General features: G+C 40.5%; 1 protein-coding gene across 1 annotated transcript in view; it reads right to left on the bottom strand.

The window, feature by feature from the left end:
• The window catches only part of gabrr2a (gamma-aminobutyric acid type A receptor subunit rho2a), a 77,777-nt gene that overhangs the window by 7,329 nt on the left and 55,490 nt on the right, over positions 1–14,958 (bottom strand). Inside the window, exons 5-7 of the mRNA XM_041812796.1 lie at positions 11,509–11,649; positions 8,352–8,504; positions 2,299–2,507 (exon numbers count right to left, since the gene is read on the bottom strand). Coding sequence (XP_041668730.1) covers positions 2,299–2,507; positions 8,352–8,504; positions 11,509–11,649 — 503 coding nt within the window. The remainder of the gene's footprint in view (positions 1–2,298; positions 2,508–8,351; positions 8,505–11,508; positions 11,650–14,958) is intronic.

Raw genomic sequence — 14,958 nt, 5'->3', positions numbered from 1 at the left:
GGTAGTGAACACTAACATTTTTTTCAGCTGAACACTGAAGAATCTGACTGAACTATGATAAAACACATCAATGCTGCTGTTATTTCTGACATTTCACCCAAACTGATAAAAATCTTCATTTTATGGCTTTAATAAGCTCAAACAGACATCTGCCATGAAAATCTTTTCTGAAAAGGCAGGGCTTTTGTGACGTAAAAATGTCACAAACTTTATATAAAAGGTCAAAGGTTACTGCCTCCAACCAACTTCACCATTCAGAGACCCCCCCCCCCACTCAGAGACCACTCCCATCCATCCAGACACCACTCCCATCGACTAAGACACAACTTCCATCCACTCAGAGACCACTCCCATCCACTCAGAGACCACTCCGATCAAGTCAGAGATCACTCCTATCCACTCAGAGACCACTCCCATCAACTCAGAGACCACTCCCATCCGTTCACAGACAACTCCCATCCACTCAGAGACCACTCCCATCCATTCACAGACAACTTCCATCCACTCAGAGACCACTCCCATCCATTCAGAGAACACTGCCATCAACTAAGAGACCACTCCCATCCACTCAGAGACCACTCCCATCCATTCACAGACAACTCCCATCCACTCAGAGACCACTCCCATCCACTCACAGACAACTTCCATCCACTCAGAGACCACTCCCATCCATTCACAGACAACTTCCATCCACTCAGAGACCACTCCCATCCATTCAGAGAACACTCCCATCCATTCAGAGAACACTCCCATCCATTCAGAGACCACTCCCATCCATTCACAGACAACTTCCATCCACTCAGAGACCACTCCCATCCATTCACAGACAACTTCCATCCACTCAGAGACCACTCCCATCCATTCAGAGAACACTCCCATCCATTCAGAGAACACTCCCATCCACTCAGAGACCACTCCCATCCATTCAGAGAACACTCCCATCCATTCAGAGAACACTCCCATCCACTCAGAGACCACTCCCATCCACTCAGAGACCACTCCCATCCACTCAGAGACCACTCCCATCCATTCAGAGAACACTCCCATCCATTCAGAGAACACTCCCATCCATTCAGAGAACACTCCCATCCATTCAAAGACCACTTCCATCCTCTCCTTTACTGCCTCAGCTCCAAGAGCACCAGCTTTAGTAACACGGGTGCTGGAGCCAAATGCGAGCCAGCAGTGCTGCGGGACTTTGTGTCACTTTGTGGGGAGGGGAGTCACTGTCCCCACCTCATCAGGAAAACCCATCCTTCCCCCCTTCCTCCTCTCAGTACCAAACTGACCATTTTTTGAACATTTTTCAAAAGTCTGAAGTGGGCGGAGTTAGCTCTGAGCTGGGGGTTCACTTAATCTGTATCAGCCAAAATTAGTTTGTAAATATCGGCATTTCTGATATTGTCAAAAGCATCCAGACTTTTTAAAATAACCATGTTCCAATGTTCTCTAACATATAATGTATTTGATTATTTTACTATTATTTAACTTTTTATTTTACAGCACTGTCTGCCCAAATGTTTGTTGGATGCTCAACTTGAAATTTTATAACTGACCCTTTGCTAAGCCGTACTGTGTCTATTTTACGGAAGAGAATTAGGAACACCTTCGAAGGAGAAAATAATTGCCATCAAGATTGAAGTTTAAATGACGAGAAAAAAGTCTAAACTTTTTATTACTAACAGCAGATCTTAGACACTGTGTGTTTATGAGCTAAAGAGAGGGAATCTCTTTGTTGTTAAATCCAATAATAAGGTTTAGTTTCACATGTCCGTATGGCATAAGGCATTTTTGTAGAGACAGTCACGATTCTCTGTTATGGTCAGTCACACATGGATCTCAGTGTTTTCACATTTTTACAGCCAACATAACTGGTGTGTTTAGACACATTTTGGACTTCACTTACAGTGACTTCAATAAGAGTGCTGAACCAAGAACTTTTTATTTTACTCTGCTAGTTTGCATCCGCTTTATTTTGAAATAGTGCATCTTGTGGGTTTCTATTTCCATCCCACACCACAGCCAGCACTGTAATACAGCAGGCATTTTTATGTGAATTGTGGAAGACGTTTCAGTGATGAGATGATGGATGTAAAATTGGACCAATTTTCTCAAACCATACACTTAAGTGATCGGTACAAGCTGTCTTGTTGGCTTTTGTATTTCACTTTTTCATGGTTGTAGGCTGACAGATGTTTGTGAAGTTGAAAAGGGACATGTGTGACTCAGAGAGAGAGAAACCTCTTTTATCAACATACAGCTTTGAGTTTTCTGAAAAATATAAGGTCAAAGACAAACCTGCGATCGCGCCCGCTCCCTCAGCTTACGCTCCCGCCGGTCCTGCACAGTGGACAGGTAGTTGACAGCGGCGTACTCCAACACCGACAAGAAGACGAAGACGAAGCTGACCCACAGGTAAATGTCCACGGCTTTGATGTAAGACACCCGAGGCATGGAGGCGTTCACTCCGGTGATGATGGTGGACATGGTCAGCACGGTGGTGATGCCTGGACACAGAAATACACAACGCCTGGCTCAGCTTCAGCAGACTGAAAGGCTATTTGAGCCTCAGTTTACTGCCAGTGTGTAGAGAGAGAATAATGAGCTGCTCTGGATGAGAAAGCTGGCCGAGTGCTGGACGTTAGAGAAATGGAAGTGAAGCAATAACATGAGCTCTTATAGAATATGATGCAACAAGCTCTAGCAGATCTGAAATAACAACCATCCTGTGAAGCTTGCACACAGAAAAGATTTACAGCTGGAAGAGACAGTCAGTTTGGTCACATGCAGCTAGGAAGGGTGGATCTAATGCAAACAGGCACTCATGTAAAGAAGCAACAGTCCTGTACTAAGGTGGCCCGAGAAGTCTCACACGAATGCAAATTCAAAACGCTTTGCAAAAAGAAAAACACGATGACATTTGAGAAAAACACAAATACAAAAACTTGCTGCAGCACATGAATACAAACACTCAGCGCCGCGCAAGGATACATAAACTCGGCACGGAGGCAAGCAGATTCCACAACAGCACAAATATACAACTTGGTGCAGCAGATGCAAATAAAAACACATCACAACGGAAGTGGGGCCGTTATTAGGGACGGACCTGATAGTCTGCTAACGGCTCCGTTAGCAATAAAGTTACGTGCTACAACTCAAACTTACTGAAGACACGCTTGGATCGAGTAAATAAAGGAAGTAAACACTGCTCGTTCGTCTGTCAGCTCCACTTCGTGCACATTTTAATTTTTAATCGATAAGTTTTAGAAGTAATTTTTAACCGGCAAACAGCGCAGACAGCTACGTTTGGGGTCCGATATGCATGACATAAGCTGTCAGACGAATGAATAGACTCGATCAATTTGATTTAGATAGGTGTTTACATACATATTAAACTGTACAGAAGGTTACAGTTATTAAAAATCACAAAAAACACACTACAAATTACATACTGTGAGTACAGAAATTATTTTGAGTAGCGGTGTTGTACTTAACTTTATTGCTAGTGGAGCTGTTAGCAGGCTTAGCAGGTCTGTCCCTAATAACGGCCTCACTTCCATTGTGTTGTGAGTTTTTATTTGCATCTGCTGCACCAAGTTGTTGTATTTTTGTGCTGTTGTGGAATCTGGTTGCCTCTGCGCTGTGCCGAGTTTATGTATCTTTGCGTGGCGCTGAGTGTTTGTATTCATGCGCTGCAGCAAGTTTTTGTATTTGTGATTTTCTCAAATGTCATTGTGTTTTTTCTTTTTGCACATCGTTTTGAATTTGCATTCGTTTGAGACTTCTCGGGCCACCGTACTGTACAATCTGGTTGCAGGTTTAAATCTCCATTCTGGTGCTGTCTGGACTCCTCACTAGCTCTCCCCATGTGTTTGCTCAGTCCTAATCCACCCCAAACCCCACCACTTAGCTCTACCCCTACATATTGTACATTTGCATCAAGCATCAAGCTTTTCTAGAGGTTAATGAAAATCTTCCTGCATAGCTTGCAAAAAATTTGCAAGAAGGGATGCCATTTTGCTCAAGGCTCAGTCCCATTTCTAACTTTTACCCCTACATTTCCAGTGACCCCTTGCTCCTTGAAACAGTTACAGCGCATTCAGAAAGTAACCATGATTAGACATGATCAGGAAAGGCATACAACTCTCTAAAGATGGCTTCAAAGCTGGCAGTGCATAACAGAGCAAAGCCCAAGCTATGTGGTCAAAGGATCTGCCATTGATGCAAGGCACAGATCTGAGGAAGGCTACATAAACTCCCTGCTGCACTAAAAAATCCCAAGAGCACAGTGGCCTCAAATGGAAGAAGTCTGGTACAACTACGACTCTTCCGAGAGCATGTCTTCCGGCCAAATGATAGTTGAGTTGCGGTTGTTCCTGAATGCTTCCACTTTCTAATATCACTTACAGTTGACTGTGAAATATCCCCCAGAGAATAATTTGCACGTACAGTCTGATTGCAAAGGTGGCATCATCACAGCACCACGCTGGAACTGATCTCTTCAGAACGACCCATTTAGGATCACAAATGTTTGCAAATAGTGACTGCATGGCCAGGTGCTTAAATTTATACACCTGTGGCAACGGATCGGATTGAAACACCTAAATTCAATCATAAACAAGTGTGGCCAAATACTTTTGTCTATATAGTTTCCCCTTCTAATAGACTACTACAGTAGGCATAGTGAGAGAGGGAGAGTGCATCAAGGTAGACAAGTGGTGCACCGTGCTGTCTGTTTGAGCTGCAAAGAAAGTTTTATTTTCTCTTTTAAGATGATTAAAATCCACCAGATCAGATAGAAATATTCAGAACTAGCTCCTGGCTTTTCCTTTTTCCTCATTAAGAAACATTACTCCAGTTATAAAATCAGACATGGCTGTGCCAGCAGATGCCATCCTAGTCACTGCTGATTAGATCGATGAGGGAAACCTCTTTTACTTAATGAAAATTGTGTTTCTGTCCTTTACATGCAGACAGCGATCCTACTCAATGTAAGACTTTTTCAGACTCTTTATCGCTGTAAATTTCAAATTTCCAAATTTTATCAAAGAATCACAGTGTGTTGCTCTCTCTTTGTCCATGATGGGTCAACTTCTGCTGAACTGAGTAAGAGTGAGCATACTAGTCCTGGTTTTACAAGTCTAGGCAGCTTTGAAATGTCCTGACATGACAGGTTATGACTGCACATATGATAGCTGCAGAATTATAGGTTTCAAATATAAATCAATTAAAGTAAACAAGAAAAGAATAAGGTCCCCCATTCATTAAAGGTTAATTTGTTTACAAATGCAAAACAAATCTTGCAATACCGGTGCATACTGCTACAGACCAATATAAGCTTACCTCCAGTTCCTCTAAACTCTGAATATGCTGAGTCAGTGGTGTTCTGCAGACATAAAGTAATATAATCCAACCAAACAGCGCTGATGTCTGTGAGCCTGTGGCTTTTCATTTCTTTGATTTCTCTTAAAAACAGTTTGTTTTTATAGTTTATATCCTCGTGTCACAGCAGTCCGCTCCATTACACTAAATCTCCGCAGCTCAGAGTTTCTTCTTCTTCTTAGACTCTGGTGTTGCATTTGTGACCTCAGCCCTCTTATTCAGACATAATCTGATTGGATTAAAGATGTAAGATTGGATCAAAGGTTGAAAACAGGTTGTTCCAAAGATTAAAAAGGTTAACAAAACTGGATGATATCAGGTAATCCTTTTCTTTTCTAATCTGGATAAACCTCTGGGATGTTTCAATCAAACTTAAAAAAAACAAACAAACAAAAAAAACAAAACAAAACTGACAACAAAACGAGAGGTTTTCAAAACCTGTATACCATTTTTATGATATTTATTATATACTGAAAGATACTCAAAGTCTCTAACTCTTTGGACCTTGTAGACTTTGGGTGTCTTTAGGTTTTCTCAAGCTCAGTGAGTCAGACAGAGGATGTCATATGTGGACCATATGGCAGGTGCACCAACCCAAGTATGGACCCCTTCCTGCTTGAGACCTTCGCACATCACATATTATGTATATGTGCTGAAACAAGCTGTTCTCGAATTTTTGTCTCATGATGTCATGTGGGGAGTTAGCTCTGCCCCCAGGTTCAGTTGGCCCTCCCCGCTTGGAAGAAAGTTCTGCCTTCCTCTCCTGAGAAAAGGATCAGGAGAGTCACATCCATTAAGCCTCATCCATTTCCTGAGAGGGGCGGAGTCAGGGGCGGGGGCAGACAGCTAGTTCACATTTAAAGCCACAGACACAGAAACAGCTCGTTCTGAGCAGGGCTGAAACAGAAGGGTTTTTTAGATGTGCAATAATCCAAAACTGGAGTGTTTTTTTTTCAAACTTTACAGGCATGTTTGGGGACCTCTGAGAACAATATAAACTTGTCTTAAAGGGTAAAACATGTGACCTTAAACCCTTGTGAAAAATCTGAACCTTAACTTGGACAAAGAATTGCAAATGGACCTGCAGATGAACTCAGATGTGAGATCTAGCTTCTTCCAGCTGAAGTATTTATCAGAGATTTAGTCCTTTTTATCTTTGCATGAATATGAGGCTTTGTAAGTTTTTCATTGCTTAGTTATTAAAATTTACTTTATTTGGGCACCAAGAATCTCCCCTGATTGTCTACAGCTTGGTCATAACACTTAAGGTTGTCTTAAAAAATTGAAAATCTAAGCAGATTTAACCCATTTTAGCCTTTCTTCACTGGCTCTCTGTGTGTGTTACAGGATTGTTATAAAACATTTTACTGACTTATTTAACAGTCTGGCTTCTTCCTACATTTCTAACCTTTTAACAACCCTTTCTTTTATCAGTTGGTTCTGACCAACCTGAGGTCAAAGTTGAAGCTCTGCGGTGAGTAAGTCTCCTCAGTAGCAGCACTTCAGCTCTCTGCTCTGCCTCCATGTTTCTGCTCTGCCACTCTTCTTTGCAACTGAGTTTTAATTTTGCCACACTGGGGAGTTTTCGAGCATGAATGGCCTGTTTAAGGTCATGCCACAACATCTCAATCGGATTTAAAGGGATACTTCAACATTTTGGCAAATTTGCCCATTGCCATAAGTCCTATAGTCTTAGTAATAGGCTGAATGTGCAGGTCACAACCTGTCCATGAGAGCGTTTTGGAGTTGTTGGATTGTGTATTTGATGAGTTTGATGAGGGAAAGCAAAAATACCGTCTGCTAACATAGCGTGAGCAGTGCAGCTGGTATAACGGTCCCCCCAGATCTAGAAACACCTTGCACCGACAACTAAAGGAAACTGACTTATTACTAAGACTATAGGAATTATGGCAATGGGCAAATTTGCCAAAATGTTGAAGTATCCCTTTAAGTCCTGCAGATCTTTAGGGTTCTTCTGTGACCTTCTGGATGAGTCCTTCATGCGCTCTTGGAGTCATTTTTGTAGGCTGGCCAGCAACCTGAGAAGGATCACTACTGTTCAGAGTTTTTCTACATTTGTGGATAATGGCTCTCACCATGGTTGGCTGGAGTCCCAAAGCCTTAGAAACGGCTTTGTTACCCTTTCAAGACAGATAGATGTCAGTGACTTTGTTTCTCATCTGTTCTTGAGTTTCTTTAGATGGTTCCATGATGTGTTGGAGATCTTTTAGCCTACTTCTCTGTCAGACAGGTTCTAGTTAAGGGATTTCTTCATTCAGCAGGTCTGGTTTGTATGTGGTTGATATGGTTTATAATCACAGTTCATTCATGATTTAACAAGAGTGGCAATGACTTTCCCCATAGAGCCAGATAGGTTTGGATGGCTTTTTCTCAATCATCATTTAAAACAACATTTGGCATTTACTCAGATTATTGTTGTGTGATGTTAAAAGTTGTTTGATGATCTGAACCATTTAAGTGTGGCAAAAATGCCAGAAAACAGAAATCAGGAAGGGGGGAAATAGTTTTTCACAGCACTGCACATCAAGCTTTAAGGCATGCATCTCCAACAATGTTTAATAATGCAATAAGAATATAAACGCACAAAAGAGGAGACAAAATCCAAACAAAATGCCCCCTAGATGTAGAAATTGTCACAATGAGTATAAAAGCATCTCATCCTAACAGCGGAATTTAATCAGAGACGAGACATGAAAGGATCAGAGCGTCGGAAGGAGACAGACATCGGGCTGACAAGAGTACCAACAGCCTGGATGCCGAGTGTAATTCAAAGAAGAGTGAGAGTTAGAATAGGCGGGTTGTGTGCGTGTTTCCCTGTGGAGGAGCTGTGTCACAGCCAGCTTTCATCGTCTCACAAAAACACTCTCCTCTGGCTCACACGGTCCCTTCAAAGCTCCATTGACGTGAGCTCTTTATTTATTTATTTATTTATTTATTTATTTTCTTACCCAGGGAGACCCTGGCTGGCACCGCTCGCCGGTCAATCCAGAACGACACCCAGGAAAGCATCACCATGAGCGTGGCGGGGAAATATGTCTGCAGCAGGAAGAAGAAGATGTGGCGTCGCAGTGTGAAGTTGATGTAGAGGCGATTGTACCAGCCTGGAAACGAAAGGAGACGTCCAATCAGATGGGAGGAGACAATCCAACAATGCAAATCACCAAGCAACCCAACTTTGAGGTTTTTAAGACTTCTATGAACAAAAGTTTTGATTATAGCATAAACGTGTGTGTAAACTCCCTTCTTCTAATACAGTTTTAACCCATTTAAGCCCCCCACAATAGCTGCTAAATGTCATGACTGTCATTTCCCCTCTATAAATACATTTATACATGTTTTTTTTTTATCAATGATATTTGAGCCTAACCTGACACGCCAGATGGATGTGTTTCACAGCAACAATAGGGCAGTATTTTCAAGTGAAGCAGAGTCATGATGTAAACAGATGGATGTGTTTCACACATTGAAAAAAACTTGGAGTGTGATTGGGGGAATGTTCTGTCTGTCACATCTCTATGGGCCAATCAGAGCAACAAAACAATGACGTAGCTGCCATTGAGCTGCACATGCACGGCTACTGAGGAATAACGCAAAACATGGCGACTATAGACATGTAAGTACTTGACTTTTGTCGTTTTTTAAAAGAAAACAACTCACTGCTGTTCTTTGTTCTTTTAACGAAAAAAATGTTGTCAAGTTCTGATAAAACTGGCGCTTTAGCAGCATCCACGCTAATCTCTTCTGCCATAATGGCACTGGCCTCTTGTTGCTGGATACTTATGTCACGACTCCACCCGCCTGAAAGTACTGCCCCTCGTTGCTGATTGGTCCTGTCACTTTCTAACCGGGCCCAAACGGTTCAGGTGGTAGCTTTGCAAGATGGATTCACCAGTGAGAAACACGGAAACAGGCGTATCCATCTGCTTTACCAGTCAGATGGGTGAGGGGGATCATGGTTTGGGGCTGTTTTTCAGATTATCTTCAGCAGACCAAGACATTCTGCACAATGCTACACTTCCAACCGTGTGACAACAGTTAGGGGAAGACCTTTTTCTAGCATGACTGTGTCCCAGTAAACAAAGCAAGGACTATAAAGACATGGTTTGATGAGTTCAGTGTTGAAGAACCTGACTGAGACTTGACCTCCATCGAGAACCTTTGGGATGAACTGGAATGGAGATTGTGTAATATTGTGTGTAAAACTGTGTGTAACAGCAGATTGCTTTAATCAAAAACTGTGACTAAAGCAGATACAGCTCAACTGTATGCTGCATTTGTGCTCCAGATGTTGCCAAATGGTAAAGGCCAGGATCGTCTAGGTGTGTGGTGTGGATTTCAAATATCATGCATTTTTACTATAACGATCCATCAAATAAAGTTAAAAACTAGAAAAGCAATCAGAGAGCGCAGACCTCCACCATTAGCCCTTTTCTCAATAGTGAAGAATCCTTTAAAAACATTCCTGGATTTAGACAGTGATGCGGATGACTCCCAAAATCTAATTCGCTGACTACTCCCTCCTGGGGTGGAGACAGGTGAGGCAAACCATTGGCTTCACTATGGGTGGACTGTCATGGCGGAAGCACCCATGGTCTCACCGGATGACTGAAAGTCATGGCAGAGGGTGAATATTCCTCTGTTCCTCCCAGCATTGTGAGTATTCTCGCTACAATTCACTGTCTTTCTCTTTGTTATGCTCTGACTCGTCTCCTCTACCGGGCGTGCGTCTTTCAAACTCTATAAACTCCAAAACTTTGAATAAGTTACTCATGTCCGCCATCTCCTGGTATAAAGTGGTAACAGTGCAGACCTCTGCCATTAGCCCTATCTCCCAATAGCACAGAATCCTTTAAAAAATTTCTGGATCCAGACGGCGATCCAGATCAGTCCCAAAATCTAATCAGTTCTTTCTCATACCATTTCTGACATTTCCTGAAAATTTCATCAAAATCTGTCCATGACTTTTTGAGTTATGTTGCTAACAAAGAAACGAACAAACAAACAAACCCATCCGATTACATAACCTGCTTGGTGGAGGTAATAAAGAAATGTTAAAGGGAGGGTGCAGATGGCCTAGTGGTCTAAGGCACTACCTGGGTGGCCCGGGTTCATACCCAGCCTGTTGCCCTTTGCTGCATGTCTCTCCCCACTCTCTCTCTCCTCTTTCCGCCTCTATCCACTGTCCTACTCTATGGAATAAAGGCAAAAAGCCCAAAAATAAAAAAAATCTGAAGAAATGTTAAAGAGGAAATTTTGCATGAGGATGGAGATGGTGTGCCTTGAGATTTTGGCTCGATCTTAGGTGTGCCTTGGTCAAGAAACGTTTGAAAATCAATGCTCTACAGAATGAATGGACACACATTCCCACAGAAACACTCCAGATTGTGAAAATCCTCTCTAGGAAGAGTGGAGGCTGTTAGAGCTGCAGAAGGGCTGCCAACTCCAAATGATACTTCATATTTGAATCCAATGTCATTACAGTCCCTGTTAGTGTAATGGTCAGGCGACCAGATACTTTTGTCCTTATAGTGTATCTCAAAATCTTGATATACTGCCCAGTCCTACCCTACATGTCTGGAGACTCACACACTCTGCTCTTAATTACTGCAGCATCAGCCCATTCAAACAGACACCTAGGTGCAAAGGCCAGTCAAATCTGCCTTCATCTTTTATAAATGCATTTATTTGATATAGTATTTTTCACCTTTTGAGGAATATTGATAATAGTTGCATGGTTTAGTGACTTCTAGGTTGTTATCTCTAAGGAAAAATGTCTGCTGTCGTCTTCCTCTACTCCTGTTGTGATTGTAGAGCTTTTATACTCAACACAAAGTCAGCTGGACTGTTTTCATGTACAGTGTTGGCTTTGAATTGTTGGTGAATATCTCAGGCTGTTGAACTAAAAGTGAAAACATCTGTTCTCATGGTTGGACTGCTTTATTTCTATCTTTAGTATCTAAAAGACTGGACTCATGGGCACTGATGACAGCAGATCTTGTTTGAATGGCATGAAATAATCATGTTTTATGCCTAACAGTGCTGAATAAGCTATTTTGTCTTATTGATTCTTTAGTCCATCCACTCCTCATGTCCTGATGTGTGTACCTGTGCTGCTGTAGAAAGCCAGCCGAGACGTGGTGTGGAACTTCTGGATGAGAAACTGCGATAAAGAGATGCGATCGTCCGTGCTGAGGGACTCGTCTCCGCTCTTCCAGTAGAGCATCAAGTCCTCATCCGTGTAGGCGTCTGAAAATAACAAACCATCGTCACATCAGTAAGTGATAAGGGACTTTACCATTTGAAATATCATTTTTGACGTAAATATGTAGTTTTCATGGCTTTTTGTGGGTAAAGTTGCAGAGCTAGGGGTTTAGTATCACACTTTTTATTCACACATAGCTTTAATGCAAAAATCACAATTTAAATCACACTAACACATGACATTGCATTGTTGTATTTTACCATGTACAGGTGCATCTCAGAGGATAAGAATATCATGAAAGTTACATTTTTTTTCCTGTGATTTAAATCAAGAAGTGAAACCTGATTCCTATTCTAGATTCTTCTGATACAAAGAGAAGTATTTCAAAATTTTTCTGTTTTTTTTTTTTTTGTTTGTTTGTTTAAATGTTGATGATTAAAGCTTACAGTTCACAGAAATCCACTATTGTTACATATTAGAATATCATAAAACATCAGTCCAAAAAAAAAAAAAGATTTATCATACAGAAATGCTGACCTTCTGGAAAATTAAGCTCATTTATGCACTTAGGAGGCAGTTCGGAGCTCCTTTTACACAAATTACTGCATCTATACAACGTGGCATGAAGCCGATCAGTCTGTAGTCCTACGTTAGGTTGCTCTGCTCTGATAGCAGCCATCAGCTCGTCTGAATCATTGAGTCTGGTGTCTCTCATCTTCCTCTTGACAGTTCCTCAGAGATCTATGGGGTTCAGGTCAGACCAGTTGGCTGGCCACTCAGACACAGCAACACCACTGTCACCAGACAGATATTTGACTTTGTATGAGATAAATCTAGAACATGTGGAAGTTTCACTTCTTGAATTAATTCAAGGGAAAATGAACTTTTTCATCATGTTACTTTTTTTTTATATATACCTGCAGTATTGTATTTTTCTGTAACGTCTTTAGTCCAGGTGTAATGTTTACCTCTGGGACAATAACCACTCTTATTTAACAAACCTTACATTTTTATTTATTACAGCTATTTAACCCTACAGTTATCCACCAGATGAAGGCAGTTTGCTTTGAAATTTGAAATTATTGGGTAATTTAATGGGAATTTGGAGAATTTAAGATAAGATAAGACTTCATTGATCCCCAGAGGGGAAATTCTGGAATTGCAGCAACACAACAAAGGGGAAAGGTGGTTAAAAAAAAAATACAATAGAATTGAATAATAACACTAAGTAAAAGCTAAATAAAGAATTATTAAGATTTTGAAAACTAAGAATTATTTTTGAAATTTATATCAGAAATTTGCGGGGAAGGTCCTTTTAAATTTTTACTGCATTTTCAAGGATTTTCTTGTTTGAATTTTTGGTAAAATTTCTATGTATATCTTGATGCTTTTTCAGAAAAGTACACTGAAACATTTGAGGAGAATTTGAGGTTTTACTTCTAAAGGGAATTGTCTAAGACCTCCAAAACTTTGAGTGGAAATTTAGTTCATAGCTGGTCTTACTGGACAAAATTACTCAAATTATAATAGAAAAAAATACTGTGTTGTATAGGAAGATAAGCCTTTTGTTCTCATTTGCAGGCATAATTTTCTGGTGAAAACTACTTCCTGTTCAAAGACAGCTCAGGTCAAGGTCATCAACTGGAGGCCCGTGGGCCACATCAGGCCACAGCTTCCCAGCCGGCCCCCAGAAGCTTGATTAAGTTCAGAAAATATGCTGAGGAAGAAAATATATTTCTGTATTTATGGTATCTTTTATTTCTTTCCCTTTTTTAATCTCTACAGATATTTAAGTAGGTCCAAAAATAAATAATAATACAAATATTTTTAAAGACTGGCTTAAAGTTTGATCAGTTTTACAAAAATCCAACTATCATTAACCATTATTAGCAGTGAGACACATTCTCATAAGTCTGTTCTTGATTAAAGCTTCAGATGTCTGCAAAAATGTAACAGTTCAGGGGGTTCGACAGTTTATTTTCACTGGCTAAGAATTAAAATAAAAGAACTGTTATATGTCAGTCCCAGAAACTATGACCCAAAGCCGTGGTTCTCATCTGGTAGGTTTCAGCTATTTTCAGTTGGTCATGGATATGTGCCTAGAAGACAAACGTACCAAAAAGCCCAGTGGGCTTTTATTTTGAAGGATTCATCTCCATGTCATTTGTTCTTTGTCGAATCTAAACTATCACATTTTTTCATTAAAAACATTTGGTTTAGATTTTTTTTAAATTACAGAAATTTGGGTGGTGGTTTATTGTAGTTTTAAACTGGCTTAAGTTTAAACTTATCCGGTCCCATTTATTCAGGATAAATGGGAGAAACTAAAAAATTCTTAACCCCAAGCCTGGGTCTCAGAAGGTTAAACCAAATAAATGTAGGAAGACAACAAAGACTGGAAAAATTCACGTATAAGTCAGAGACCATTCCCTAGTAAAATAAAACTTTTTAAGATTTTTTTATGGCCTTGGATTTGAAAACTCCTTTGTAAGGATCTGCAGGAACCCTGAATTATTGTCTTAGAATGAGGGCTGAATGATTTGGAAAAATAATCTAATTGCAATGTTTTTTCCCCCCAATATTGCGATTCCGATTTGATATTCGATTATTTCTGAAGTTCCTCATCTTATGTTACTTCCAACAGATAACTTATTGTGCTGATCTTGACTTGTACTGCAAATTGGATATGAACTTTTGTATTGAAGGGAGTGCGTATTTTTATATCATTCTCATATTCAATAAGAAAAAATGTACAAAAATAAAGAAAGTTGGATTTTTTCGCAGACTATTCCAAAATATGTCAATTGAATGATTGCATGATATGTTATGCACGACATCTCTGCTGCAAAAAAAGAGGTGTAAACTGGTATTTTGGCACAAATTTCAGGTTAAAGAAATATTGCACCTTCTGCGATTTGAAAATTGCAGCAGACCATATTGCAATTTAATCCAAGTTGTGATTAATTGCCCAGCCCTACCAGAATATCAATAGAGATCTACTTAACCAGATATACTGATTATGGGAGCTTAATGAGGAGTTTGGACCTCGTTGTTGGGGCCAGAGGTCCTCCTCGTCATGGCTCCATGATTGCCAGACTAACACAATTACTGTCATGATAGACAAAGAGAATTGTCCAGTAGATCAGTGGTTCTCAACTCGTCCGGCCTCAGAACCCAGATAGCAAAAAGTCATTGAATCAACATTGCGATACTGTCAGGCTGAAGATTGCAATCAACATTGATGTCAGACATTGAAAAACACATTGAAAGTGCTCGCTATGGTCAACATGAAAATAACGTTGAATTTCCAATCAGTTCTGACAATGAATCAACCTTGATTCAACTACACTTCA

Source organism: Cheilinus undulatus, linkage group 18 (assembly GCF_018320785.1).
Source record: "Cheilinus undulatus linkage group 18, ASM1832078v1, whole genome shotgun sequence".
NCBI classification, from domain to species: Eukaryota; Metazoa; Chordata; class Actinopteri; order Labriformes; family Labridae; genus Cheilinus; species Cheilinus undulatus.
The sequence above is the reverse complement of the archived record's forward strand: the minus strand, read 5'-3'. Positions and strand labels throughout refer to the sequence as shown.